Below are 27,986 nucleotides of genomic sequence, written 5' to 3' on the forward strand. Positions count from 1 at the left end.
CTACCAAACAATAATACAAATACTGTACATCCTTTTGAACACTCATTTATTTATTTGTCTTGGGGTTTTTTTCTTGACATTAGTTAGGTGTCCACACACATGGCGAAACCTCCAGAATAATGAAAAGATAAAAGTGAGATGCAGGTCTGAATAGACTGGTCCACAGAGACCACCGCACTGATCAAACCATTCCACGATCAGCCCGCAAGACTTGTAACAGGCCAGTTATTTCTATTTTTGTTCTCATGAAGGGTGACATACAGTGGGAGAAGAGAGATACACTAATAGCATCTGTTTAAAGAGACTCAGCACGCGCATCTTTGTTTATATGCAATACACAGCCAAGAGGGAGGTTTCATTACAAAGATCATGAATGACAATAAACTTTACACCAGTATTTAAGAGAGAAGGAGGAGGGGGAGGTTGCTTATATACGAGCAAGTGGACCTGCATGCTCCGATCCCGTGCTAAGAAGCAGCCAACATAAACAAAGCATTGCACCAAAATGTATGATTGGAAAGTCAGTCTACCAAAAAAAGACATCACATTCTTGTGAAATAATACTGAATAAAGCAAGATTATGTGCATGATCCTACTTAAATAAATAGTGCATTATATTCTATTCACAACTTCACAAATAAATCTTTCCATTCATCTTTTATATAAGAGTCATATGTTAAGAATTTTGCCGAAACAGAAACAAGTGACCGCACCAGAATGACCCAAAATGTGAAAAAATAATCACATTATTGTTATTATTTTTTTTTGCAGTGTTGTGCATTTCAAGGGTCTTAAATGAGGCTACATTGCTCAACAGGTTGGCTGGCCTGGAGCATGTAAACAGGAAGCAGCTGAGAAAAGACCAAATGGTTGGCAGACCATGTCCCTTGTTTAAAAAAATACAATCAAATACACACACACAATTTTTTTAACATTTAAAGTTTTGGGTCATTACAGTGCAGCAAAGACATATAAAAAGCATCTATTAATAAGCTTATTTTGAATAATGTACTTTGTCAAATAGCAAGCTACAGCAACAAACGACGTGGCTTTTTAGTTTAGCGACGGTACCCTACATTACAGGCTACGACGACATACAAGAGAGCTTCAATGATATCTTAGAAATGTCAGAGTACTTAGTACGTCGGCCTACATACATACAAGCTAGTCTCACACATTAGGAACAGGAAGTGGAGGAACGGGGGAGGCACTAGCTGGTGCATGGACTTGCCCTCTTTTTAATGATCGCAGAAGAATTTAGTCGGAATTCCTACAAAAACAAGCAACTCAACCGGGTAACAAATATTCCGATAAAGCGTGGATTGTTACATGGAGTAAAATCCATATGATGTCTCATGTGTTCCTTGTGGTATTGCACGTTGTCATGGTAACGCTACTTTTTTTTTGTTATTTCACTGCCATCAATTCACAAAAAAGTGGAAATACGGCAAAATTCTTTCACAAATGACGTTTTTGTATGAAATCCTACTAAATTCTCCATTAGGGGAAAGGCTCAGGCATTACAAATCATTACAGGTCCACTTGGAATTCCTTTTTGTTGCTACCAATGGAGAAATGACATGAACTCTATAGATGTAAAGCAGCTACTCTACTGTCACATTAAATATAGGATAAGTGCTTGTTGCTGCTGTAGAAGGAATTCACATAGAATGATTTGTCTGTAAATATGAACATTTGCTTTACATCATTGCGAAAATTCCTCCGACTGATTTTTGTATTCATTTGCCTTTACCTTTAATGTTACTGCGCCTGGTCGTTTAATACAATTTATACACATAACTCACCAGGTGTATATGTATATTATTACCAGTACAGTAGTTTAAACATGTTTGTTGTGTCTCTAGCTTTGTAATTAAAATTTTATTCTCTTGATTAAAAAGAAGGAGGAGGTTTGGTAGCACAAGAAAACGATAAAAACAAGGCTTTGGTTATACAACAACCGAGTGAATAATGCAACACATTAACTCAACCAGGGCAATAAAGTGCCGTGCAACAAAATTGGTCAGTACTTCCGTCACGAGTAAATAAAAGTATAAAGCAACAGTAAATAGGGATTTTGTTTTTAAAGGCAAAACATGTAATTGCTGATATTTAGCTCCAGAAAAAAACAACAATAGACCCTTTCGTCCTAATGAATGCTGCTTGCTACTTGAACAACACTTGTTCTCTCCACAGGGAAACAACACTCAGACTCGCATCCCTGCACATAAAACGCAGAAAAACCTCACCCCACTAGGTGGCGCTGTGTAGAAATACAAGTGAATTAGCATCTCCGCTTAACAACCATCACTAGCTGAATGATTACATGGGGCATATGACTATACACTGCTTTGTCACCATGCAGGCTTGTTAACAGTGAGCTATCGAGTAATGGTGTTAAGTATATATACGTAGAAGGTTATTTCAATGCTGTAATTTATGTAAAAGTGTATTTATATGGTTGGTGGAGTAGGATAGTGAGTTGGTGGTGTTTAGATTGTATCACTGTGTGTGTGTGTGTTGGTCATTTGTCGCTACAGGCCCTTCTATTCTCACATCCGCTGGGCAGCCGGCACTGACTGAACAGACTTTCTCCTTGATAGTTTGGACCTGCGGGGGGGAAAAAAGTTTTTAAAATATTATAAATATTTGGATGTAATAATGCTACTATTATACATGTACAGGTATCAATAATAATAATAAATAATAATAATACATTTTATTTGTATAGCGCTTTTCAAAATACTCAAAGACACTTTACAGAAGAATGGAGTTGAATAAAAGCAAGTAAACCTAGACACTAGTTTGAGGCCCCCGCCTTGATATGAAAGTTTAATGTTAGTGCGGCCCGCACAAGTTTGATATGGATGCTGTATGGTATCATGTACCCAGAAAAAATTATTACGTTTGATTAAAGTTCATGTTAAAGGTTAAATAACTGTTAATAGTTATCCTCCCTATCCGTGTGGAAGTGGTAAGTTTTTGGCTTTTTAAGTTTAAAGGAAATAACTTGAAGGCTACCGTTTAGGCCGCAAGCTCTCTAGTTTGCGAGTTAGCATGTGTCTCAAGACCCTGCAGTTGCGCAATATGTTGTAAATAAAAAAAGTATAAATGTGACTATAGTCGTGTTTTGTCATGTCTACAGGGCTCTAATAATGCTTTGTTAATTTTAATCTGAAAAAATAATTTGTCTACCCACCAACTATATGTGGTTTCTTAAGTTTTTATTATTTGCTGTTTTATTATTATTATTATTATTATTATATTTATTTATTTATTACTGATTGATTTTCTTTATTCTTGATTTGTTTATTTATTTTTCATCTTATTTTGTGTAGAAAAATAAAATCTACGATATTTGAGAACAGTGGAATGTTTTATCAGAGCTTTTCTTGTAGAAAATTGGAACCAAAGCGAAGTTTTTAAAATTTTTTTGTTTTTAATAATTTTTTTTGGGGGGGGGGAAACCTGATGCGGCCCAGTCTCACCCAAACCCGAGCTCCAGTGGCCCCCAAGTACATTGAGTTTGAGACCCCTGAAGTAAACAGTACTATTTATGTTAAATCAACATAAATAGTATGTGGCCATCCACACTGTGGTATACTCTTAAATCATCAGAATAGAAATGAAAATGTAGGGCTCTAATTGCCCAGTACCAAATTACATAATTGGCTGCGCAAAGTGGTGCACAGGACCAAATTACTATTGCATGGTAATTACCACTGCTGTGCAGCACCATGAAATTAGAGCCCGTAAAGTCAACAAATTAAATCAGTCAATATTTACATTGCACATATATTTCAAGAAATATAAAGCCATCCACTGTGGCTGGTTAAAAATGTATAGTCAGAATGTAAATGCAAAGTCATTTCAAAATTCAATATTTTATATTTAAATATTTGAATTGGACATCATCATCTATACCGCTCATCCTGATTATGGGTCGCAGGGGTATGCTGGAGCCTATCCCAGCTGACTCTGAGCAAGAGATGCCCAAGTGGAGATTCAAACCCAGGCCCGAACTGCATCGTCAAGTGATAAGGTAAAATAAAGTTTGTTCAGTCATATTTTTTGATTGTACTTTTCTTCAAATTAACGTGTTGGCCTCGTTTCAAGAGCGGTAGCTAAATAAAGTATCCGAAATATTAGAAACAGCCCTGAGTATACAAAGACAACAAGATTGTGCAGTTTTGCTGAATGTTGCATAGTAAAAGTTGGCCTATAATAATTTAATCAGTGTAAAAAGGGGAATGAAATGGAAACTGCAGTATATACAATGACTGTTGGCTGACGGCTGAATATTTCTTTTACATTTAATGTTTATTTATTTCTTTTATTTCCAACACTCACCTGATGGTACCCGCCAACAGAGGATTAAAAGCATAAAGCCAGTCGTGCATCTCTTTGTCGTTGTTGGCTTGGAGGAGTATCCCACGATGCTCTGTGCACACGGTGAACGTGTTTGGGGTCTGCAGACAGGAAACAGTGCAGAGGTGCTACTTTTCTCAAATGAACACAAGAAATCAAGTGATGCTTCGCTCATACCCGCAGCAACGTCTGTTTGTCTTCACTGTATTCCACCTTGGCCGACGAAAGGTTGATGACAGCTCGCTCCACGCTGTCCCTCTCACTGCGATATAGGTAAACGTAAGGCCGGCGTACCACCACGTAGCGTTTGACCCAGCCGCTAGTGTGGGGTTCCAGGAAGTGCAGGTAGCCTTTCTTTGACACGATGGGGCTAATGACAAGATGATGGGTCACTTTTAACTGAAGACTTTAGTCATTTCAAGTTGTGTACGATTATCCTCACCTGACTCTTATCTCCTGTATGTCTGGAACAAAGCTGCAGCCTTTGAGAGACTTTTTTCTGTCCACCGGGCTAAACGGGTCCAGATCAGGGGTGGATGCTCCTGAACCGGGCTCAGTGTGTCTACAATACACACCACAATGTAAGCTTTGTAAAAAAAAATTTTTCTGTAAGTGAAGTATTAAATCAAGAATGTATCATTCATAGTACAACATTCATTCATTCATTCATTTTCTACCGCTTTTCCTCACGAGGGTCACTGGGGGTGCTGGAGCCTATCCCAGCTGCCTTCGGGCGAGAGGCAGGGTACACCCTAAACTGGTCGCCAGCCAATCACAGGGCACATATAGACAAACAACCATTCACACTCACATTCATACCTATGGACAATTTGGAGTCGCCAATTAACCTAGCATGTTTTTGGAATGTGGGAGGAAACCGGAGTACCCGGAGAAAACCCACGCATGCACTGGGAGCACATGCAAACTCCACACAGAGATGGCCGAGGGTGGAATTGAACCCTGGTCTCCTAGCTGTGAGGTCTGCGCGCTAACCACTCAAACGCCGCGCCGCCTCATAGTACAACATATACTTACAAAATGTACACACAACATGTAAATGTCTAATGTCCATCCATTTTACATTACACCATTACATTGATATTAGCGTCTTATAGCAATGTCTAATTTGACACCACTTTCCAGTGTAAATCACACATAAAGGACATAGCAGATGTTTCCACACACCTGATATCGTAGTGTCCCTCAATCAGTGAGGGGCAAGTGGATGACGGAGTGAGCGTGTTCAGCGTGGAGGATGATTCTCCCCTCATCAGAGACGCCGACATCTCAGAGAGCTTCAAAGACACATCCACATGCATGGAGAAGCACACACGGGACGAGAAGAGACGAACACAACACACACAATACATGCATTTCAAGAAGATAGTTTGTCATTGTGTGTGTGTGTGTGTGTGTGTGTGCACCACACAACAGAAGCATCTATCGTCTAAGAGCCCCTTTTTGCTGGTTTAGCATGATCAAATGGGACATGCAGGAGTAGCATGTAAAGTTAGTTCAGGCTAAAGTCATTCCTACATGAACACTAGATGATGTGATGAAAAAAGTTATTGTGTATGACTTTGGATGGGAGACTGAAGGTGTGAAGCATTTTAACTACCGGTAAATGAAAAACTGTTTATTACCATCTTAGATCAACTACAGCAGGGGTCTCAAACACGCGGCCCGCGGGCCAAATGTGGCCCGCAGGACACTAGTTTGAGGCCCCCGCCTTGATATGAAAGTTTAATGTTAGTGCGGCCCGCACAAGTTTGATATGGATGCTGTATGGTATCATGTACCCAGAAAAAATTATTACGTTTGATTAATGTTCATGTTAAAGGTTAAATAACTGTTAATAGTTATCCTCCCTATCCGTGTGGAAGTGGTAAGTTTTTGGCTATTTAAGTTTAAAGGAAATAACTTGAAGGCTACCGTTTAGGTCGCTAGCTCTCTAGTTTGCGAGTTAGCATGTGTCTCTTTTTATTTACAACATATTGCGCAACTGCAGGTTGCGCAATATGTTGTAAATAAAAAGAGTATAAATGTGACTATAGTCGTGTTTTGTCATGTCTACAGGGCTCTAATAAGGCTTTGTTAATTTTAATCTGAAAAACATAATTTGTCCACCCACCAACTATATGTGGTTTCTTAAGTTTTTATTATTTGCCGTTTTATTATTATTATTATATTTATTTATTTACTACTGATTGATTGATTTTCTTCATTCTTGGTTTATTTATTATTCATCTTATTTTGTGTAGAAAAATAAAAAGTAAGATATTTGAGAACAGTGGAATGTTTTATCAGAGCTTTTCTTGTAGAAAATTGGAACCAAAGCGAAGTTTTTTAATTTTTTTTTGTTTTTAATAAATGTGTTTTTTTTTGTTTTTTTTTGGAAAACCTGATGCGCCCCAGTCTCACCCAGACCCAAGCTCCAGTGGCCCCCACGTAAATTGAGTTTGAGATGCCTGAACTACAGGATATAATAGTAATGATAAGACACTGTGATGAGAACATGAAAAGGAAGATGAATGATTAATAAATGGATCTAATGGAGAGCAGGGCTTGGTTACTAAAGGTTCAGAGGGAATTATTGGCCGGATTAAAAGGTTTGGGCTGGGGCTCACCTTGCTCTCACTGGCACTGCTGCTCACCTGGCTGTAGTCCCTGTTGAAGGTGTGCATCAGCAGACGCAGACACTGTCAACAAGAGCAGGGGTGTTGTTTAAAAAAAAAATACAAAGTAAGCACAAGGTAGGTGGGATCTTATGGAGGCCCCACCTTGGCAGCCAGCTCCCTCTGCCTCTGGTTGGGGCTGTCCGGTGCTGGGCTGCTTACAGGACTCTGGCTAAGGACAGGACTCTTTGCAAAGTCACTGATGTCGACGCTCTTGTAGAGGGCATCCTGTCCAGCCTGCAAGGTTGCTTCCAGTTTCTCTCGAAGTAACAGGTAGTGGCGAGTCTTCTCCACCTGAAGAACATGTCTTATGTTGTATGAGCTTCTACTACATACTGTAGTATCAACAGTTGGTGGTGTTCCAAGAGTTTATTGTGGTTAATTGGTTCCAGACACGACCACAATAAGTAAGATTCAAAATTACGGAATGGAATTTTTGTGGCTAGAGCTTTAAAAACCTGTTTGACTTTCTGGATATGTGTTTTAACCAGAGCTGTCAATTGATGAAAAATATGTAATTACTAAATAAATAATAATATATTTTATTTGTATGGCGCTTTTCAAAATACTCAAAAACGCTTTACAGTGAAGAAAAATAGAGTTGAGTATAAAACAGAGTAAAAGATGCATTAAAATACAACATCCATACATTCATTCAGAGCTAAAAACAACGCTAAAAGGCAGTTGTAATTAATGACATATTTTTTATCCATAGTTAACTCATAATTAATCACACCTAATCACAGATGGAAATAATTATTGATAAAAAGTTGTTAATGTAAATCTCTTTGTGGTAAACAATCTGATACACAACTACCATGACGATCATTGAACGCAGCTTCAAACTTTGTCCCACGCTGTAAGGATAGAATATAGTATTTTTATCCTTTTTCTTTCACCTCTTATTTGATCCCAAATGCCGATACTATGTACAGTGAAGAAAATAAGTATTTGAACACCCTGCTATTTTGCTATTTCTCCCACTTAGAAATCATGGAGGGGTCTGAAATTTTCATCGTAGGTGCATGTCCACTGTGAGAGAGATAAACTAAAAAGAAAAATCCAGAAATCACAATGCATGATTTTTTAACAATTTATTTGTGTGATACAGCTGCTAATAAGTATTTGAACACCTGTGTATCATCTAGAATTCTGACCCTGAAAGACCTGTTAGTCTGCCCATTAGAAGTCCACCTGCACTCCATGTATGATCCTGAATCAGATGCACCTGTTTGAGGTCGTTAGCTGCATAAAGACACCTGTCCACCCCATACAATCAGTAAGACTTTAACTTGTAACATGGCGAAGACCAAAGAGCTGTCCAAAGACACCAGAGACAAAATTGTACACCTCCACAAGGCTGGAAAGGGCTACGGAGCAATTACCAAGCAGCTTGGTGAAAAAAGGTCCACTGTTGGAGCTATCATTAGAAAATGGAAGAAGCTAAACATGACGGTCAATCTCAATCGGAGTGGAGCCCCATGCAAGATATCACCTCGTGGGGTCTCAATGATTCTAAGAAAGGTGAGGAATCAGCCCAGAACTACACGACAGGACTTGGTCAATGACCTGAAAAGAGCTGGGACCACCGTTTCCAAGGTTACTGTAGGTAATACACTAAGACGTCATGATGTGAAATCATGCATGGCACGAAAGGTTCCCCTGCTTAAACCAGCACATGTCAAGGCCCGTCTTAAGTTTGCATATGACCATTTGGATGATACAGAGGAGTCATGGGAGAAAGTTTTATGGTCAGATGAGACCAAAATAGAACTTTTTGGTCATAATTCCAATAAGCGTGTTTGGAGGAAGAAGAATGAAGAGTACAATCCGAAGAACACCATCCCTACTGTGAAGCATGGGGGTGGTAGCATCATGCTTTGGGGGTGTTTTTCTGCACATGGGACAGGACGAGTGCACTGCATTAAAGAGAGGATGACTGGGGCCGTGTATTGTGAGATTTTGGGGAACAACCTCCTTCCCTCTGTCAGAGCATTGAAGATGGGTCGTGGCTGGGTCTTCCAACACGACAACGACCCGAAGCACACAGCCAGGAAAACCAAGGAGTGGCTCCGTAAGAAGCATATCAAGGTTCTAGCATGGCCCAGCCAGTCTCCAGACCTGAACCCAATCGAAAATCTTTGGAGGGAGCTCAAACTCCGTGTTTCTCAGCGACAGCCCAGAAACCTGACTGATCTAGAGAAGATCTGTGTGGAGGAGTGGGCCAAGATCCCTCCTGCAGTGTGTGCAAACCTGGTGAAAAACTACAGGAAACGTTTGACCTCTGTAATAGCAAACAAAGGCTACTGTACCAAATATTAACATTCATTTTCTCAGGTGTTCAAATACTTATTTGCAGCTGTATCACACAAATAAATTGTTAAAAAATCATGCATTGTGATTTCTGGATTTTTCTTTTTAGTTTATCTCTCTCACAGTGGACATGCACCTACGATGAAAATTTCAGACCCCTCCATGATTTCTAAGTGGGAGAAATAGCAAAATAGCAGGGTGTTCAAATACTTATTTTCTTCACTGTAGAAATGCCGAAAGGTAAGATTTGCTGAACTTATTGAGTGCTAATGTGTATATTTTTTTTACACATAACCTCTCTGAAAAACAAGTCCAGGCTCGTACTGGTGGATGGTGGATCTGTATTCATTTCAGGCTTTATAATTAATGTTGTTCCTGTTATGGTTTTACACAATGCATAATAAATAAGATGAATTTGATAACTATAATGTACACATTGACCTAGGCCCCCAATTAGTGGTCCATGGCTATGCCAACTGTTAAATAAACTAAATACCCAAATTTTAGCTCGCAGTTCGAAGCAAAAAAAATCAGAGATGGCTCTGACCTAAAAAAAATATTCATGTGCCAAGGTACCTCTGTATAAATGGTAATAAAAAATACCGGCAGTGCTTCAGTATCTTCTCACTTGTCTGGCAAGTCGATGTATTCTATTCCAATCATAAGCACAGCACATACAAATAACTTGTTGTGAGAGCCATTTGCCAGGGCTGTGAAGCTAAATTTACCAATGAAAATACAAATTTCTTAATCTATTTCTGCACAATATTAGTTCCCGCCTGTGGCTCCACAGTCACCGCTACTTCCTCAAAACTACGGTGTGGGCCAAGGGTCAAAAAGGACATGCACATGTTAATCATGCGCCAAAAAAAGTGCCGTTAAAGGAAACTTCCATTACTTTGACAGCCCTAGTTGATCTTACAGGATCACTGCAGAGACATAAGCTGCCGCTAGCATAGGTTCTCCAATTTACTTAAAATTGTGAAAGTGTTTCAAGAATTATAAAAAAATAATACTATAAATAATATTTATAATTGTTAATGCTGCAGACTTCCCATTTTAAAACATTTTTTGATGTAGAATATCTAACAAACTTCCAGATACCTCTCACCTGAAATGTTGAACATTGCATGCTTTCATGCATGAATGGGATTCATTTTACTAAACTATCAAACTACATTGATGTCAATGAAGAAACCTCCTACACACACATACACACACACACACACAAGGATCCTGATAAGAAGAGGGTTAGTGCTGTTATCTGAAAAATGACTGCAGTGGACTGTCCATAGGTCTGCCTAATAGATAACAAGCATACTGTACATAAGCCGAGTCTGAAGGTTTACATGGACCCAAGTTCATATGGAAATGAAAACGCATTTCTTTAGTCCAGGGGTGTCCAAACTTTTTCCAACGAGGGCCACATAATGAAAAATGAAAGGACGCCAGGGCCACTTAGTTCTTCTTTCCTCCATTTTTGCTGTTATTTTAACAAAAATATTTCAACTTCTTAAATAATCTATGCGCATTTTCTTCTCATAATATTGTAAATTATTGTTATATACGACTTTACTGTCACCAAAACTTATTTACCAAAAATTATGCTTTGTTTTGTTTCTCATATTACAACATTTTAAAAAATATTTTAGTATTTCATCTCTATGTCACTAAAATGACATTTTATCTTGGAAAATTTGAGACATTTTTTCTCATTAGAATAGAACTAGCAGTTTTTTGCATTTCTGTGGTTGTTTTTTTTTTATTTTCAAACAATTAAAACTTTCTTCTTGTACATTTTCTTCTCATAATTATGACTTTATTCTTATTTATTCTTTATTCTTTTTCTGCAACCTAATTTTCCAAAAATTACACAAATGGCACCTGGGCAGCACTCATCCTTTCATCTCTTCCAAACTTTATTAATCTCACCTCCTGAAGTAAGCTGAGTTTCTCCAGCTCCCACTGATGGTCTAAAATGAGGCTGTCACTGCGAGGGCGCCATCCGGCCAGGTTCTCCTCTCCTCTGACGTACGCCACCGAAGTGTCCAGTACACGCCGGCGACGCCGCTGCATGCCTAAACAAGACAATCCATGTTAAAAATAAAAAATAAAAAAAAGGACGAGAGTTTGTATTTGTACAATGTCTCACCTGGACTTCCATTGTCCGCCACGTAGCAGAGAGTCATCTCATAGACCCCAGTGACGCGGTTACTGGGAGGGAGTTAGCAAAAAAATCCATTAAAAACATATACAGTATTTCATGAGATAGATGTGACAGTCCTGACTAAGAGGAAGGCACCACCTCTCTGAAGGCCTGAGGCAGCCCGTGCTGAAGAGATTTCTGATGGAACGAGACGCTGGAAGTTTCGTGTCACGGGAGTAAAAAACCATGCAGAAATCTTTGGTGATGACTGTCGGCTGAGTGCAGTTCTCCATCTTGTTAAAATATGCAAAGAGCAATTAAAAACCACCCCATTGTGTTGTAGAAATCACTGGCAGTACCTCCAGATAAGCCGAGAGAGTGATGTAGATCTTCTCTCCATAGGGGGTGACTCTGTTCAGGAGGAGGGAGTTGTGCATGGAGCTGTCCCATGCTGCTTCAAAGCGATAGAAGGTTCTGCCACCAGAAAAATACGTATAATTATTAGTTTTAAGAATGATGAAATTAGTCAGGTACTGTGAAAAAAACTGTTAACCCCAATAAATCTTAATAAAGATATACCTATGATCAACTCCCAAGGAGACACTGCCATTAGTGAAGCATAAAGAGAGATGAGTTTGAAAATGTTAAAGGATGAAAGCTGTTGGTTATGAAGGTCAAATTACATTTAAGGGCAATAGAAAAAGAAAATGATATAATCCCCTTAGAAAGTAGATGTGTTAATCAGAAAAACACATACTTGTCATCATGTTTTGGCCAGAAATATCCAGAAGACAAAATGTTGAGGGAGAGAATGTTGGGGTCTATGATGGTCTCATCAGCCTCAGGGGTGTTCCGGATACGACCTGGTTTAAAATAAATAATATTTAAATATTTGAACATCTTTAAGATGGCATTTCATGGTATACTCACCAATGACCAGCTCCTTCACTTCCTTCCATTCAATGTCGTTTCCATTCTCATGAGCTATGGTGACTGTGATCCTCCTCTGAATACCCTGTAGTAAAAAAAAACAAAAAAACATGTGAGTCAGGACACCAGGATGTCATATACGACTACACAAGCTATTTATTGATAATACTTCTCTATATGATAATATTAGTAATAGCTTGCCTTCACAAGTTTTTAAACTACTGTAATTCCAAAAAGTATTTGGTATTTATAAGGATACACAGAACATGGTTAATGTCATTGTTACAAATTTAGTGCAACCTATTTATTACACTATTAAGAAAACTAATAAATAATTGTAATTAAATATCTCAATCAAATATGAATAAACTAAGTACTAAAAAGTCATGTTATTTAACATGTTTAACAAGTTGAATTGATGCCATATGTGACTGCATCGGTGATTATATTCCAAAGCATTGAATTCAACAAATACGTGAGAAATGCATACTGCATTTTCAGTGTATGCAAAATGCGTTCAGACCTGATGTAGGAGGAAAGTACCATGGCAGGGCATCCCACCTCTGTGGTCAACAACAGCTGGTATGTAACTAAAGACAGGAAGATAATATAGATATGTCACAATGTGAAGGTTTACATATGGGTAAGGTTACTTTAGGGCCCTGTATGGATCATAAAGCAGTACTACGTATAGCCACAGGGCAGTGCTAAACATCATTGATAGTGAACATTGAAGGTAACTCGAGAGGTATATTGTAAAAGGCTTGCATTCAAAGGGATAAACATGATGATAAAACTCACTCTCCGCTTGCTTCCAGCTCACAGATCTCAAAGAAGACCATGAGGTCATATTTAGAGTGACAAGGTCCGGCGGTGGAGCGGGTTAGAGTGCTGAGCTTGGTGGCCGGCACTGGAAGAGAAGACATCCATGAGCTTGAAACCAATATTGAATAGGATATCGAATACTTGCGGTAGACTGATTAGTCAACAGATACGATATTGGAAAACTATTGAGTAATTTATGACGTGAACAAGTTGTTCACGGCGGCCTGGCAATCGCTGCGCCTTTAAGGGTTTTATACTATGTAGGTTGATTATCGTGTCAAAAGCCTCTACTATCACCAATCACTCACCATAAGCCTGTGATAAACTATAACATATGTCTACTGATATGATTAATTATTAAACCTTTACAGAGCACACAGTGAAAGTCTTGGACATTGTTGTTTTGAACCCTGGGTAAGACACTTAGAAATCAGCTTTTAACTAATTTTTTGTAGTAGTAGTAGTGGTGGTAGTAGTAGTCGTATTCTTTGCCGCTCACCTGGTTTGGACAAAGGCATCACTCTGGGGAATTGCCTTCTGGAAGGTCTCAGTGGACTGAAAACCAAAGAAATCAACTATGTAAGAAATGTATCACCTGTAAAACTTGACATTTAAAGTAACCCCTCCTGACCTAATTAAGTCTTTGCAGAGTGGTGGGAAAGGTTGCTTTTGATAGTGACCGAACACCTCAAAGACAATAGGTTGTGTCTTGATGTACTCCACAAATGACTTGGTCACCTCCACTGTGATCTAAGGTAAGAGGTGAAAAGTAGGACAGGATCACCACTAATCTTAAAGAAGTAATCAGAGATCAGCTTATTTGTTGAAAATAATAATAATAATAAATCTTACATTTTGGACATGGTAGAAGCCAAGGGGTGGTCCCCTGCCAGTGTTCTTCAATGGCTCGGTGGAAAACGCTTCATCGTGGCGGTGGATGAAACTGAAAATACAGTGCACGTAAACAGTCAAATTAGTCACAGCGACTGGACATTCTACAAACACGTGCAAGCATTTTCCCATGCTAATGTCCATCCATTCATTTTCTATACCCCTTATCCTCACGAGGGTCACGGGCATGCTGGAGCCTATCCCAGCTGTCTTCGGGTGAGAGGCGGGGTACACCCTGGACTGGTCGCCAGCCAATCACAGGGCACATATAGACAAACAACCATTCACACTCACATTTATACCTATGGACAATTTGGAGTCGCCAATTAACCTAGCATTTTTTTGGAATGTGGGAGGAAACCGGAAGACCCGGAGAAAACCCATACACACACGGGGAGAACATGCAAACTCCACACAAGGATGCCCGAGCGGGAAATTGAACCCAGGTCTCCTAGCTGTGTGGCCTGCGCGCACCACTCGAACACCATGCTGCCCCATGGTAATGTGTGTCATTTATTTATTTATGGAATGCCTGAAAAGCAAAAAGACTAGTTTGCGTATTGCTATGCATAAATGAAAGACTTGGTACACAATTCATGACCAAAAATGGTGTCCATTGGCACAAAATGACCACGTCCCTGCATCACTTAGTATTTACACCTTGTCAAGTACTGTTTACTTTTAGCGACATATATTGTTCCTGCATGGGTATGCACTGTCACCACTACTTCAGCATCCGTGTCATGGCATTATTTGGTCCTACTGAGTTGCATGTGATGCCAAGCAACAGCAGGTAACGCCTAAGCTTAATTAATTAATTGCAAAGGATCTACAGGATGTTGAACTCCATAGAAGAAGCTCTCATTGTAGACAAAAAAGGTAAGTCTATATTATCTCACAGCTGCAAAAAGAGAGTGCAGAAAAAAAGACGGAAGAAGCATAAAGTACAAAAAAGAAGGGATTTCACTACAAGGACGAAATCCATGCAAATGTAAACCCAGCTTAAGTCACTATACTTAGTTTCAGTCCACTCACTTGAACTGACAGAAGATGTCAGCGTACTCGGCTGAGATGCTGGAGGCCTGTAAGACGGTCACTCTGAAGGTGAAGGTGCTGCCTATCTTCAGGTGTGACAGAGCCTTTTCTGGTGAGAGTTCCAGAGGGAGATCCAGACCCAGTCCTGAGCTCTTCACAGGGCTCGGTGGAGGTTCTGGAGTGGCTAAATTTCAGTTTGTATTAAAGTGTCTATGCATGCTAGTGTTTGTTGTCATGCATAGGTTTAATTCCACCAACTACTCCTCTTACCTTCGCAAGTGTTGTTGTTGACTTCATCTGCAGAGATGCCCATCTCCACATTCTGACCCTCTCCTTCCACAATGCGGAGCTCCTCCTGAGAGGTGTTCGAGTGGGAAAGGCTACCTGTGATTGACTCTGTCTGAAACTTAAGCGACACACAAAACAATCACACATTTTACAGCTTTGCAAAAAGAAAAACAAGCACATGCACTGATGATGTCCAATACAAGCACAGTATCAGGAAATCTGCCTTTACAAGAATCCAATTCACTTAATTAATATAGCACATTTTATAAACACTGTTTCCAAAGTGTTGCACAGACTAGTAAAACCGTAAATAAAAAGTCAGGGGAGCATGGTCATTTTTAGTGAAGAGCAAATAGGATGGGACAAGAATTGATCCCTGAGGGACTCCACAGTCAAGGTGGACAGTGGACGAGGTGGATTGTCCAAGTCCCACAGCAAGGCATCTCCCTGACAGGTAAGCCTTAAACCACTCAAGGGCAGTCCGCCTGACACCCACACACTTTCAAAGCGAGATAAAATAATAATATCGGTCACTGTGTAAAAAGCAGCAGTCAGGTCCAAAAGCACTAAAATGGCTGAACCACCAGAATCAGTCAGAGATCAAAATTGTTAATTAAAAACCTTTAAAAGTGCAGACTCGATGCCATGAAAGGCTCTATAAACTGACTAGAAGGTGTGCATTCGTGCAAGGGTGCTTTTTTCTAAAATCTTTGAGATAAAAGGTAGTTTTGAGATGGAAGGATCAAGACCCCCTTTTTAGCAAAGTTTCAAAGTGGCCTTTTTTACAAAAGGATGGCACAAAACCAGAAGCCAGGCTGCTGTTGATGATATTACAAATAAATGGACCAATAGTTGTACACACCTCCCTGAAAAAGCGAGGGGGGACTGGGTCGATAAGAGACAAGACCATCAAATCCCTATGTAATAAAGGTAAATACTCAGTATCGATTAATTCACTTTGCAGTAGTGTAGAACTGTACTGCAACATACTGATGGGTGTTATGTGTATGCATATTTGCAAGATATTATCTAATATTTTGGCTGTCGCATCCTTGTAAATGTAGAATTCTAACATAACTTTAAGTGCACTTGTGCTTATACTTTATCACTAAAAATGTTCAACCATACTCCCTACTAAAGTTCTAAAGGCAAATGTATACAAATTACATTAGAATGTGTCATATTCCCTGAAATATATTTTCTGTGCCCCAGCCTGTAAACCCCTGTATTATTATACTGTGCAGATGAGCGTTATGTCATAATAATAATGCCAATGTTGCATGCACCTGCCAGCTATTTATCTCATACCACAGACAGAAAACCGAGCTCACCTTCTCAAACTGTTTATCTTCAAAGGAGATCTTAGCAGTGCCTGACTGCCTCACACCTGAACCGTAATCTGGAGCTTCCTCATCCGCTGCAGAGACAAGAACATACTCAGAATTATCTTCTTTAAGGAAAAGAGAACATTTTCTTGCGGCTAAAATTTGTTCCTGACCTGAAATGGCCTGCACAGCCACTCTTAGGAAGCCCTTCACCTCCCCCTTCTCACTCACAATGGCCACACGATGCACCAGCGGCACAGGATACAGCAGGTTACTCAGGTACACAAACGCCCTGAGAAGGGATGGATGATTTTAACATTTGGTTGGGAGGTGAGGTGACGGTGTGGGCCCAGGAGGAGAACCCAGGAGGGACTAACCTTCCCACCAGACGGAACCATGGAAAGCGGTCATAGAAAGGGTCGCCGCCGGTGAGGGCATGGTCACAGTCCTCTACGGCACTGCTAGGGAGCTCTGCCGCACGGTCATACATTTCCCTCATCAGGTCCAGTCTCTGCCTATATGGGGCAGGGTAAAAACTGCATAAAGTGTTTGAATGATCATGGTTCCTCATCAAAATAAATACTATTTCCTGATCATACAGTATCTGTTTTGGAGTAATACGGTGGAACCTTGACTGACTCATGTTGACATAAGTGTTTGTCGACATAACCAAAGACATCAGGCCAACTCAATGCTATTTTCCAAGCCAGATGAAATTGCAACGCGGGTCGTATTTTTCGTATTTGAGTTTGTCACAGATTATTTAGCAGATAAGAAATTACTTCTACTCTCACCTGAGCTTCTCCAGAGTCCAGTAATGCGTAGCTCCATTCTTTTGATCCTGCACTTCCACGGCCACAATGGTTCGAGGGAAAGGCCGTCTCTCCCTCTCCTTGGTCTCGCTTGGAGGCAGCAGATCAGGAGGCAAGGGCGAGTAAAGTGTGTCGGTCAACAGGACAAACTGGAACTGCACCTACGGATGTCATCATATTACATTAAGTCTTTTTTTTATACCAGAGATGAACAATGCAGACATTTCAAGTGAGGATTACCTTCTTCTTTAGCTCCACACTTATAGCGTTAGCCTCCTTAAGGAAGATGGCGTTTCCCCAAAGTAGATCCCGGAGTGAAGTGAACTGGTAGAAGCGCCATTTCCTGAAAGCCCATAGAGCAAGCTCGGTCTCCCTTTTGGTCCATGGCACTAGACAAATTGGACAAGTGATGTTAAAGTGCTTTGTTTTAAGAATGAGGATCAGTTCAAATGGATATATTAGTCACCTTCCTCCTCAGGCTCCTCTTCTTCCTCTGGTGACTCCAGGTAGCGAGAGTCCACCTGCTTCTGAAGAGCCTCCAGCTTACTCTCATAGTCCTAAAAAAAGTATAACAATTGGTACTGTATGTCATATATTAATAATAAGATAATGCTATCTTATTATTGCATGTTTAATAAAAGACATATCCTCACCAGCCTCTGTTGCTCCAGCAATATACTAGCCTCTTCTCTTTCTTTGCGATACTGATCTTCAAGCTCCTGAAGCCTAAAAAGTGATTTGACAAAACATACGGTAATTGGCGGTTGAATGACTGACTCAGTTCTTGTATTAGATGTCTTCTCCTACCTCTGCTCCATCTCCTGTTTCATGTCAATGCCTTGTTTCTCCAGCAGCTCTCTCTGAGCGAAGGCCCAGTCAACAGGCTCCACGGGTGTCTCGGCGCACGGCGTCCTCTCGCGCTCGAGCCGGGCCTGCTCAGGGTCGTTGAAGCGAAACACGTGGCTCTTACCCATGATGATGCGGTTGCCTGAATAACAAGATTAAAAATGTCAAAAGACTTTACACCACACTGACACCACTGTGAAGTTGTGACACATACCCGAGCGTAGCACAGTGGGAGAGGTTACTCTCTTGCCATTGACGTACGTCTCTGCGTCCTCACATGGCTCCAGAACAACGCAACCTGTTACATAAAAAAACATTAGCTATGATAAGTCACATAAACATATATGCATGATATCATGAATCTCTATGTTATGCTCTGATTTATTAAGAGCTAATATAGTTCATTATTCATTACTTATTTGTATTTATTCTTTTTCATATTCCCGTTTTAGTAACTTTCACATACCTTCTCCCTGAGGGCCTGTGGTGCTGCTGAAGGTGCAGTGTTCATCTCGGATAAAATGGCCGCTCAGGACAATGTCTTGGCGAGTCTTGGCATCCTCACGTCCGACCCTAATGATGGAAGAATAAGTCGAGTAAAGTCAGACACATGAACTACAGGGGCTGCAGGGTGGAAGTGGTTAGCATGCAGGCCTCACAGATAGGAGACCTGAGTTCGATTCCACCTAAGCCATCTCTGTGTGGAGTTTGCATGTTCTCCCTGTGTGTCTGTGGGTTTTCTCCGGGTACTCCGGTTTCCTCCCACATTCCAAAAACATGCTAGGTTAATTGGCGACTCCAAATTGTCCATAGGTATGAATGTGAGTGTGAATGGTTGTTTGTCTATATGTGCCCTGTGATTGGCTGGCGACCAGTCCAGGGTGTACCCTGCTTCTCGCCCAAAGACAGCTGGGATAGGCTCCAGCATGCCTGCGACCCTTATGAGGATAAGCGGTACAGAAAATTGATGCATTTCTAGTTTTGGGCTATAATAAAATGACTGCTGAACTGTTTGTCAGACACAAAATAAAAATGAACACAAGTAAGTCAACGGCTTACTTGGTGATGCCGTCTTTGATGTAGTAAAGCAGACACTCCGACATCAGTGGATCCTCATTCAAGTTGACCAGATGCGGCGTCTGAGGAAAGAATTGTTGATATTTAGCGAATGAGTATCTATGAGGCTTTATTAACATCCAACGGCATTAAGGGTGTCACCTTTTTGGGGGAGAAAACACCAACAGTGCCTCCATCTTCTCTCATGGCAACCCCCATCTCAGCCAGTAGAGCCTCTCTGCAGTAAACAATCACAGTGTTAGCATTAGACTATAGAGTTAACGTCTCTCTCTTTATTCTAGGAATAACAATGAAGAAGCTGGATAAATCAATTGTAGTTCAAATGGAAGAGAACACTCAAAAATAAGACCTAGATGCCCCCCACATAGAGTTGGACTAACCTCTCCATGCGAATGGCCTCAGTACGTCGAAGTTTCTCCTCCCACGTCTCATTGAGTTCTGCAATGATTTTCTCTGTTTCCTGTTGTGGAAGCAAGATCACTTTTACTGCATTAAATGTAATATAACGAAGTTAAGTTCCGACTTCCTGCTCTCCCACCTTGAGCCTCTCGATGGCCTCTTCACTCGCCGGGCTAAAGATGCGATCGTGGAGGTTGCTGATAGAGCCGGCGCGACTAGACAGCGCCGACAGCGACGGAGAGGGGCTCATTCCTGTCATGGCATTGGTCACTGCGGAGAGAGCACCCCTTTGATTGACAGCCTGACGATCATTGGCAAAGTTCTTGTAATCGCACAGGTCTGTCAGAAAAGAGAGATGTCGGAACGAGGGAGACAGGACGGCAGGGAAACGGCAGAGTTTGGACACCCAAAGTAATGGATAAGAGGAAGCAAACGAGAGGGGAATAGGGAGGAATACAAAAGAAGAAGAGAAACTGAAATAAATTGAATAATGGATCAGAAAGGCAGAAGTAATTTGCATTCCAAAGCCAATGCTTATTTTCCCTCGTCGTATTTGAACAATGCATACAGACAAACGAATGACAGGTTAAAGGAAAACACAACTTTAAGTAATTTAAAGGTTAAAGGTGCATGTTATATCTATCATCATACTCGGAGATAGACGTGGACAAACATAGCTCATTAGCATTAAACCTATAGACACACAAAACAACGTGTTCCCAGTAGGGTTTACTCAAGGAGTTTTACTACATCCAGTCTAAATTACAGCATCCAGATCAGATTTTGGCCTGCAGACTTCCAATGCATTGTTATAGGACTTCTGGGAAATAATATAATATGCAAACTTTAAATTCACATTTGCACGGAATCCAACATTATATGAAGTGGACAATATAAACCCTTTTGCACAGTACCTACTGCACCAGATGGTTACACTTTGTCATCCTCTTTCTGCATTGATTCAATACATTTTTCCAATAATGTGTCACCCGTTTGTATTTGACCAGCCCACAAGCATGTTGATGAGAAATTTAAAAAGAAAAAAAGCATTTCTACCTAAGATTTCATTTCATTCATTTGACTGGAATTATGTGGGTCTGCGAATGCAAGCTCTGAAGGATTACTCTCCACACAGAGACTAAGGGAATGCAAAATAATGAGCTCCACGAGCACTCACCAATTATGTATACAGTTCTTGTTTAAGTGATGCATATGGACATCACTAGGCATACTCGGACCACTTCCACAGTCTAAATGAGATCCTTAACAAAAGCCATTTTACAGTTTCGTCTTAAGTATAAAGATTATTTGTCATAATTAGTGACAGAAATTCTGATTATGTTAGAGAGGCTATTTGGAAAACTATTAAAAAAAACTACAGCATCAGAGTGATCAATAAGTATCCTTTGCTCATACTCATGTATCTGAGCTTGTTATTTTGCTCTCTGGTGTGGAGGAAGAAGACAAGCCGGCACTGGGTTTCTGTTCAGTTCCTTGCAAAGTGTAGGCGTGTTAGCATTATATACGGTATACACACATTTCAAACCACTGATGATGGGGCCGCTGCATCGATACGCTGACAGGACAAAAAGGAGGAAAGACTTAGCATCCAGTCCTCTCGACTCACATAAAAGTAAGAATTACTGTATCTAGTGTAAATGGCGGTGTTCATGCTGTGCTTCCGGTCCTGACACTCACTCTCGATAATGTCACCCAGGCCCTGAGCATACAGCAGGTCTTTGAGGCGGGCCACTTCCTCTTTCAGCTCGCGCACCAAACGGTTGTTCGGGTCCTCGTTGATGACGGCGTTGCAGCGGATCTGTTTGGCACGATCAGCATATCTGCAGGAGGTCATCAGAATGAACACAAACAATGATGTAATATGTAGTTGATGAGGCATCATAATAAAGTGAATGGATTCTTTAAAAAGGAAAGCAACTGAACAATGAAGATCAATTACAATGGTCATTTTTATTATTTTATTATTAATTAATATGTATTTAAACATGTGCTACTGTTGTACTCATAATAATTTTCTAATGTAAAGGGTGGAATTTCTTATAATATATATATATATATAATTTAAAAGTATATTTTTGGGTTGCATTTTAAAGGTGTGAATAAGTTGGATATAATATCGGATAAAGTAGATTAAATTCCTGTCACAAATTTTTGTCACAGCAGCTACTCATGAGGTTAAATAATTGCTTGTTAAATGGTGAAATTATTTGAAAACCAGGGTGTAATATGGCGCATAATAAGTACACACAAAATAAGGTATAAAAATTGTCTATATTCCTGTAAGTATATAATTATACCAAAACTAGAGGTTGGTGGAAATATACTATATCAATCACTGTAAAATGGCTATAATGTCAACTTTATAGTGTCAACTTCTGCAGAATGATATGCAACAAATTGGCATGTTCTCTGACCGGAGGGTACTGAGTGTTTCATCATAGTTGATGTCAGCAGGGCTGAGAGCAGCCACCATAGCCGTACGAGAGTTTCCACCTAAAAACAAGACAAATTCATACTGTCATGCTTTTAAAAAAGCCAAATAGTTCCAATGTAAAGGTTTGTTGTAGGAGTGCACACACCTAGATTCTCCCTCAGCAGCCACGTCAGGACCGAATCTCTGTACGGAATGAAACTTTCCACCTTCTTCTTCTTTTTGTTCTAAAGAAGAGTTAAAATACATACATAAATCACATGTGTTTGTTGAAGAATGATTAAAAATAAAAATGTAGCGTGTGCAATGTTGTACTGTATTAACTAACCTTGTTTGGTACTGAGTCCTGTCAAACATATAGGGAAAGAATGTAATTGAAACAAGATAATATACTGTTAAAAGGTGTAAATGTATATTTTTGTTGATAACATACCAGCTCAGCTAAAGCAGAAATAACTTTGCCCAATGTAGTCAAAGATTTGTTGATGTTGGCTCCTTCCTAAGTCCCAATAAAATACATAAAAATTAGACACCTTGTTATCCATTTAAATGTGAACGGCCAACCCGACACTCTACCTTAAGTCTGGTTCCTTTTGCTCCGGTGGAGTCGGCGCGCTCGCTACCAGCCAGGTCCACCAGGCTGATCTTACTGACCTGGGATGGCATAAAAGGTATTTTCCTCATAAAACACTCCCGTAGGAATGATCGTGAAGCCATGAGTTTGACGTGTCTAAACCTTTTCAGATGTATTGTCAGTCTCAGAGTCATATTTCTTCTGAGTGAAGATGATGTTAAAGACAGCGTGAGAGCGGCTGCTGGTCTCATTCATGTTTGTAGCAGCAACGGTCCTGGTTAAAAAGAAAACACAGTGCAATGCTTATGATGCATACTAATCAAGTTGGAATTGAAAATAAATAAAGGAATGTTGCCTTAGCATAGAGTAATAGCTTGTTAATTTACCAGTACAATTCTAATGTTACTGTTCTGCTTGTACAAACCAAAAGTAAGCGATAATGTTTATTTAAAGGAAATAAGTCGGTTGTTTATGTCTAATGTAATATGCATATAATGCATTGTCTCCTCTATGGAAGAGTGTCTCCACATGGAAGTAAATAACATGAAAAAATAGCTCAGGGGTTTCCTTCTTCTGGAGCTGTTTAGTAACTACAGAATGTCCATCCAATGTCCAGCCAATAGCTAACTAACTTCACCTGAGTCAACAAATGCTTGGTCAGTTTTTATTCACCACAGTGACTTCAGGGAAGTTACACTTCAGATCCAAAGAGGGAGACCGAAAGCAAACAATTATCCCTTACTGTTGCTTTAAGGTTACCTGGCTTTGTTTCCAGAGTCCATCAGGTCCTGGATGTCGTTGTAAGAGGTGACAGCCAGTTTGGACAAATCTTCCACATATGGTCCCATCAGTGGGTGCTCCCTTACGCGTAGGTTCCCTTTGTTTTTTGGGTTGAGCAAGTCACGCACACGCTCACAGTAGATTTCCATGTAACTCACCTAGGGAGACGCACCAGGCGAAAATGAATATATTATCTTTAGGCTATATTCCAATTGGATTGGAAGATCAGAATTATGCCTTTGCATAATCAATAATGCTAAAATTAACACTGAATTTAACAATACATGTCTTATTGTTGTTGTAGGTTGTGATGATGTAAATGCTTCCACTGCATGTTTGCTTGCGGTAAAGACAGTTTGGGGTTTCATTTGTTGTGCAGCTGTAAGTGTTTGCTGAGTGCATGACGTCACAACAAAACAGCATAAAAAAACTACAAATTATTGTTGCATAAAGTTGACAGTACACTCACCTCCACAGAGTAAGACATGCTGTTGTCATTGTTGCTGTCACTGATCTTAGTAAAAAGGTCCTCACAGAGCTAAACAACAAAAAAGGTCATTGAAAAACATTTTGGTTAGCTTTTGAATTAGTTTGACTGGAATTTTACTAAAACACAACAACAGTAATACCAAAGGTATGATGCCCTGTTGGTCCGTCTCCTGTCGCCCCATCATGGTGTAGCTTTTGCCCGCTCCAGTCTGTCCGTATGCAAATATGCACACGTTGTAGCCCTCGAAGGCGTGAAGCAGCATCTCCTCGCCAATGTCCTTGTACACCTGCATCTGTGAGGCATAGTTGATGTCCTCAGGCTGCAGAGACAAAGAAAATGTGTTTTAGAACAACAAATATGTCATTGTGTTGTCAAATTTGACTGATGTGTGGACACTGACCGTGGTGTGAGACCAGTAGGAGTAGTCAAAGTTGAAACTCTTGTTTTCCTTTGGCTGTTTGGGGTTCAGGATTGCTGAAATAAATAGAACACAACATGTGAGTGGGCTAAAAGCAGGAAAAAGTACAATTGACTACACCTCTTCTAATATATTGTATGTAATTTGAAATATTTTTATTGCTCTTACAATACTCTTTTTTGAATAGGTGGATGATATTAAATCTTTTTATATTTAAAGTTAGCACATTTGGTTCCATTACGGTCAAACTCGCAAACTATTCCTACTCATGTCATATCGAATAACCGCATTGCGTTTCACAGAGTATCGCACACAACACCTGTCACACTTCAGCAACCATTTTTATTATGCTACATTTTCTCAAGAGATATTACTATACCAATGTGACTTGAATGTACTTTATAGTAGTCCTGCCTATAGTCAAACATTGTGGTGGTAGTGCTATGATCTGGAGCTGCAGGAGTGCTGCCGACACTCTGGAGCTGGGGTTCAAACTTGATCACGTACACAAAATATTTGGACATACTGTGAGGAGTAGTCACTTGTCTTGCCAGCTATTTACGCAATAATGGCTGTGTGTTGACTTACTTTTAGAGTCAAGCTGTACACTGAGTACTCTAAAGTACAGTGTATCCAAGTTTACTTTCCATAGTATCGTCCCTTAAGAAATAAAATGTTCACTGAAACATCCATCCAATCATCCATCCATTTTTTATGCCGCTTATCCTCACTAGGGGTGACGGGTATACTAGTAGAGCCTGTTCCTATTTTTCAAAATGATGCAAAGCAATATGTGTAGCCAATGAGCCGAAGTTTACATCTTTGGCTAAAATTAGGTCATTCCATAACAGCGGGAGGCACAACAGGGTGAAAGCCACCCTTGCGATCAGCTGATTCCGGTTCTAAACTAGAACAAGGCAGCCTTGTGGGTCCCTGCAGCTTGTGTGACGAGGAAAAAGAGCTATGACGGTCACTCTAACTGAAGCTTTTGTTTGCTTCCTCGTAGATGCCAACCCAGTGTGTGCGTGCCTCCCTGCCTACTCAAATGATACGCTAATGTGGGTATCAGCAAGGTGCAATTGCTGCACAATAATAGGACATATACATGAACTAACATGCACACCAGCATTTATATAAGCATGCATATAATGTTAGGCTGTCAACTACTATGAGGCATACTCACTTGTGGTGTTTCCTGACATCTGAATGATGCATTTGCTCTCCTTGGCCATCTCTCTGGAGTTGAAGGGTCTGACCCTCACCGCCACTTTCACCGAGGCCCCCGCCATGTTATAGGTGGCTGTGGAAGCGGGTAGCAGCACTGAAGATCTGTGTGTCTAAACACACACGACAAATGGCAGCACCTGCAGAAATAGATGGGAATAACCAATAAACATACATTAGTAATGAAGCAGAAGGGAAACCTAATTGTATCATTTTGTTACTGTATGGTTGGATACAATATAATGTGGCTATGTTTTTATGTATGAAGGCTGGTGAGTCATTAAAACTAATACAAATAATAAAACCTCTATTTTAAATGATGTCTGTGTTAAATCTTACCCAATCCAAACACAGACACCATAAAGTCAAACCAAGTTGAATCCATTTCTGATCCTGATTGTATATTTGGCAGCAGTAGCTCTAAATGTAACATAAAAATTCCAAATTTCAATATAATATTCTAATTTCTGTGACAAATATCATTAGGGGGCGGCACGGCGGGCGAGTGGTTAACGCGCAGACCTCACAGCTAGGAGACCAGGGTTCAATTCCACCCTCGGCCATCTCTGTGTGGAGTTTGCATGTTCTCCCCGTGCATGCGTGGGTTTTCTCCAGGTACTCCGGTTTCCTCCCACATTCCAAAAACACGCTAGATTAATTGGTGACTCCAAATTGTCCATAGGTATGAATGTGAGTGTGAATGGTTGTTTGTCTATATGTGCCCTGTGATTGGCTGGCAATCAGTCTAGGGTGTACCCCGCCTCTCGCCCAAAGACAGCTGGGATAGGCTCCAGCACCCCCGCGACCCTCGTGAGGAAAAGCGGTAGAAAATGAATAAATGAAATATCATTATGCTGGACCCCATTCAGTTGTTATGATGTGTTAGATCCAACAGCCAACATGCAGTGAAATGTGACCCTGATCCAGACCCAGAATGTCGTCTGATTCCACATGTAAACACTTCAGCAATCTAGATTGATTTTCTACATGCGACATATACAATTTGAACACGCTGCAGATCTGTGTATGGGTCAAATCCTGTTTAAGCCACATCGGATCCGGATTCTTTGTCAGATTTTATTTGGTAAATTAAAAATCACATCTGTGTTATGAGTGTGTTATGTAGGAGCAGCCAAGAATGCAGTAAAATGTGTTCTGAATCCCAAAGAAACACCTCAAACATGCATTATTTGGAGGTTCTTTACTTTAGTCATAATTATATGATATTATGTATGGTCAATTGCTCAAGCTTGAATAACATGCTACATGTATTTCTCCATTTTGTTTGAAGAATACAGATTAATGTTTTGCCTCGTGTCTAATAAGAGGAGATGCAAGGACATTTTAAAATCTATTCAAGGCTGATGTGATCCTCTCCTATGCTAAATATACAGGACGCCATAATTCCATTTAGCACATTGTCTCAGCAGGATATTGCTAGGGTGACATTTGCAGCGGTATTTAGCAGTCTGAAGTAGATGCACTGCCTCTCCTCCATCTTGCCGCACCTCAAAACCAGGCCGCGTAAACACAAACGGAATCATCCATGATGCTGCATGAGTCAGCCTGACAATGCTCGGTTGACATTAAAACACGCCAGGAGCAAATGATATATATATATGTGGCACACATTGAGTCAACGATTGATTTGGGCTTTGAAAAAATAGACAACAGATGCTCTGACGCAGCAACCGCGGACGTCTTCATAAGCACACAAGGCCCAGGCGTACATCATCATGCAAAGTGCCATCGTCCCAAATACAAATAAACAATCATTACTAATAAACACCAGCGAAAAACAAATCGCTTTACCTCGATAATACCCGGCACCAAAATCCGCTGTTTGCCGCCCTGGTGGTGTTTAGCCCGCCTTCCTACAGCCTCCCTCCCAGGACGTGCCCACACGGTGCTCCGGGGAGGAGAGATGGAGGGAGGTCGTTATTCGCCTCAGCTTCAAGGTCCGATGTCAATTAGACGAGAATTGGAGACTGTTGACGGCGTAAGAGAAGGAGGAGGATGGCAGCGGATAAACAGGATGATGCTCCATCGACTCTGCCTTTCAGTCTAAAAGCCGGGCGATTACATCAGCAGCATCAGCACCAGTAGAGAGCCATGATG

The 27,986-nt window shown here is 40.4% G+C and overlaps 1 protein-coding gene across 9 annotated transcripts; it reads right to left on the reverse strand.

Moving 5' to 3' along the window:
- Positions 1–32: 32 nt before the first annotated feature.
- Positions 33–27,962, reverse strand: kif1ab (kinesin family member 1Ab). Of its 9 annotated transcripts, none has more exons than XM_058068889.1 (49): positions 27,681–27,962; positions 25,828–26,008; positions 24,627–24,700; positions 24,366–24,545; positions 24,206–24,274; positions 23,716–23,894; positions 23,119–23,230; positions 22,959–23,036; positions 22,816–22,881; positions 22,711–22,728; positions 22,531–22,609; positions 22,366–22,444; positions 21,629–21,771; positions 21,468–21,506; positions 20,070–20,269; positions 19,912–19,991; positions 19,673–19,748; positions 19,514–19,593; positions 18,921–19,027; positions 18,669–18,752; positions 18,416–18,596; positions 18,262–18,334; positions 18,075–18,165; positions 17,849–17,997; positions 17,591–17,769; positions 17,174–17,311; positions 16,970–17,088; positions 16,803–16,888; positions 15,454–15,589; positions 15,184–15,358; positions 14,110–14,200; positions 13,889–14,007; positions 13,757–13,812; positions 13,234–13,342; positions 12,956–13,022; positions 12,433–12,517; positions 12,260–12,365; positions 12,082–12,105; positions 11,862–11,976; positions 11,662–11,795; positions 11,509–11,570; positions 11,289–11,434; positions 7,149–7,337; positions 6,996–7,067; positions 5,554–5,663; positions 4,811–4,930; positions 4,546–4,738; positions 4,351–4,469; positions 33–2,610 (listed from the first exon to the last, which is right to left on the reverse strand). In XM_058068889.1, exons 2-49 carry the CDS (start codon positions 25,931–25,933, stop codon positions 2,553–2,555), a joined length of 5,151 nt encoding a protein of 1,716 aa, XP_057924872.1. In that variant the 5' UTR covers positions 25,934–26,008; positions 27,681–27,962; the 3' UTR covers positions 33–2,552. The 9 variants fall into 9 exon arrangements, with proteins under 9 accessions (XP_057924872.1, XP_057924877.1, XP_057924871.1 ...); XM_058068894.1 differs by having other exon boundaries at positions 15,184–15,367; positions 20,070–20,200; positions 27,681–27,961; XM_058068888.1 differs by having other exon boundaries at positions 15,184–15,367; positions 27,681–27,961.
- Positions 27,963–27,986: the final 24 nt, after the last annotated feature.

Source organism: Doryrhamphus excisus, chromosome 3 (assembly GCF_030265055.1).
Source record: "Doryrhamphus excisus isolate RoL2022-K1 chromosome 3, RoL_Dexc_1.0, whole genome shotgun sequence".
Taxonomy (NCBI): Eukaryota; Metazoa; Chordata; class Actinopteri; order Syngnathiformes; family Syngnathidae; genus Doryrhamphus; species Doryrhamphus excisus.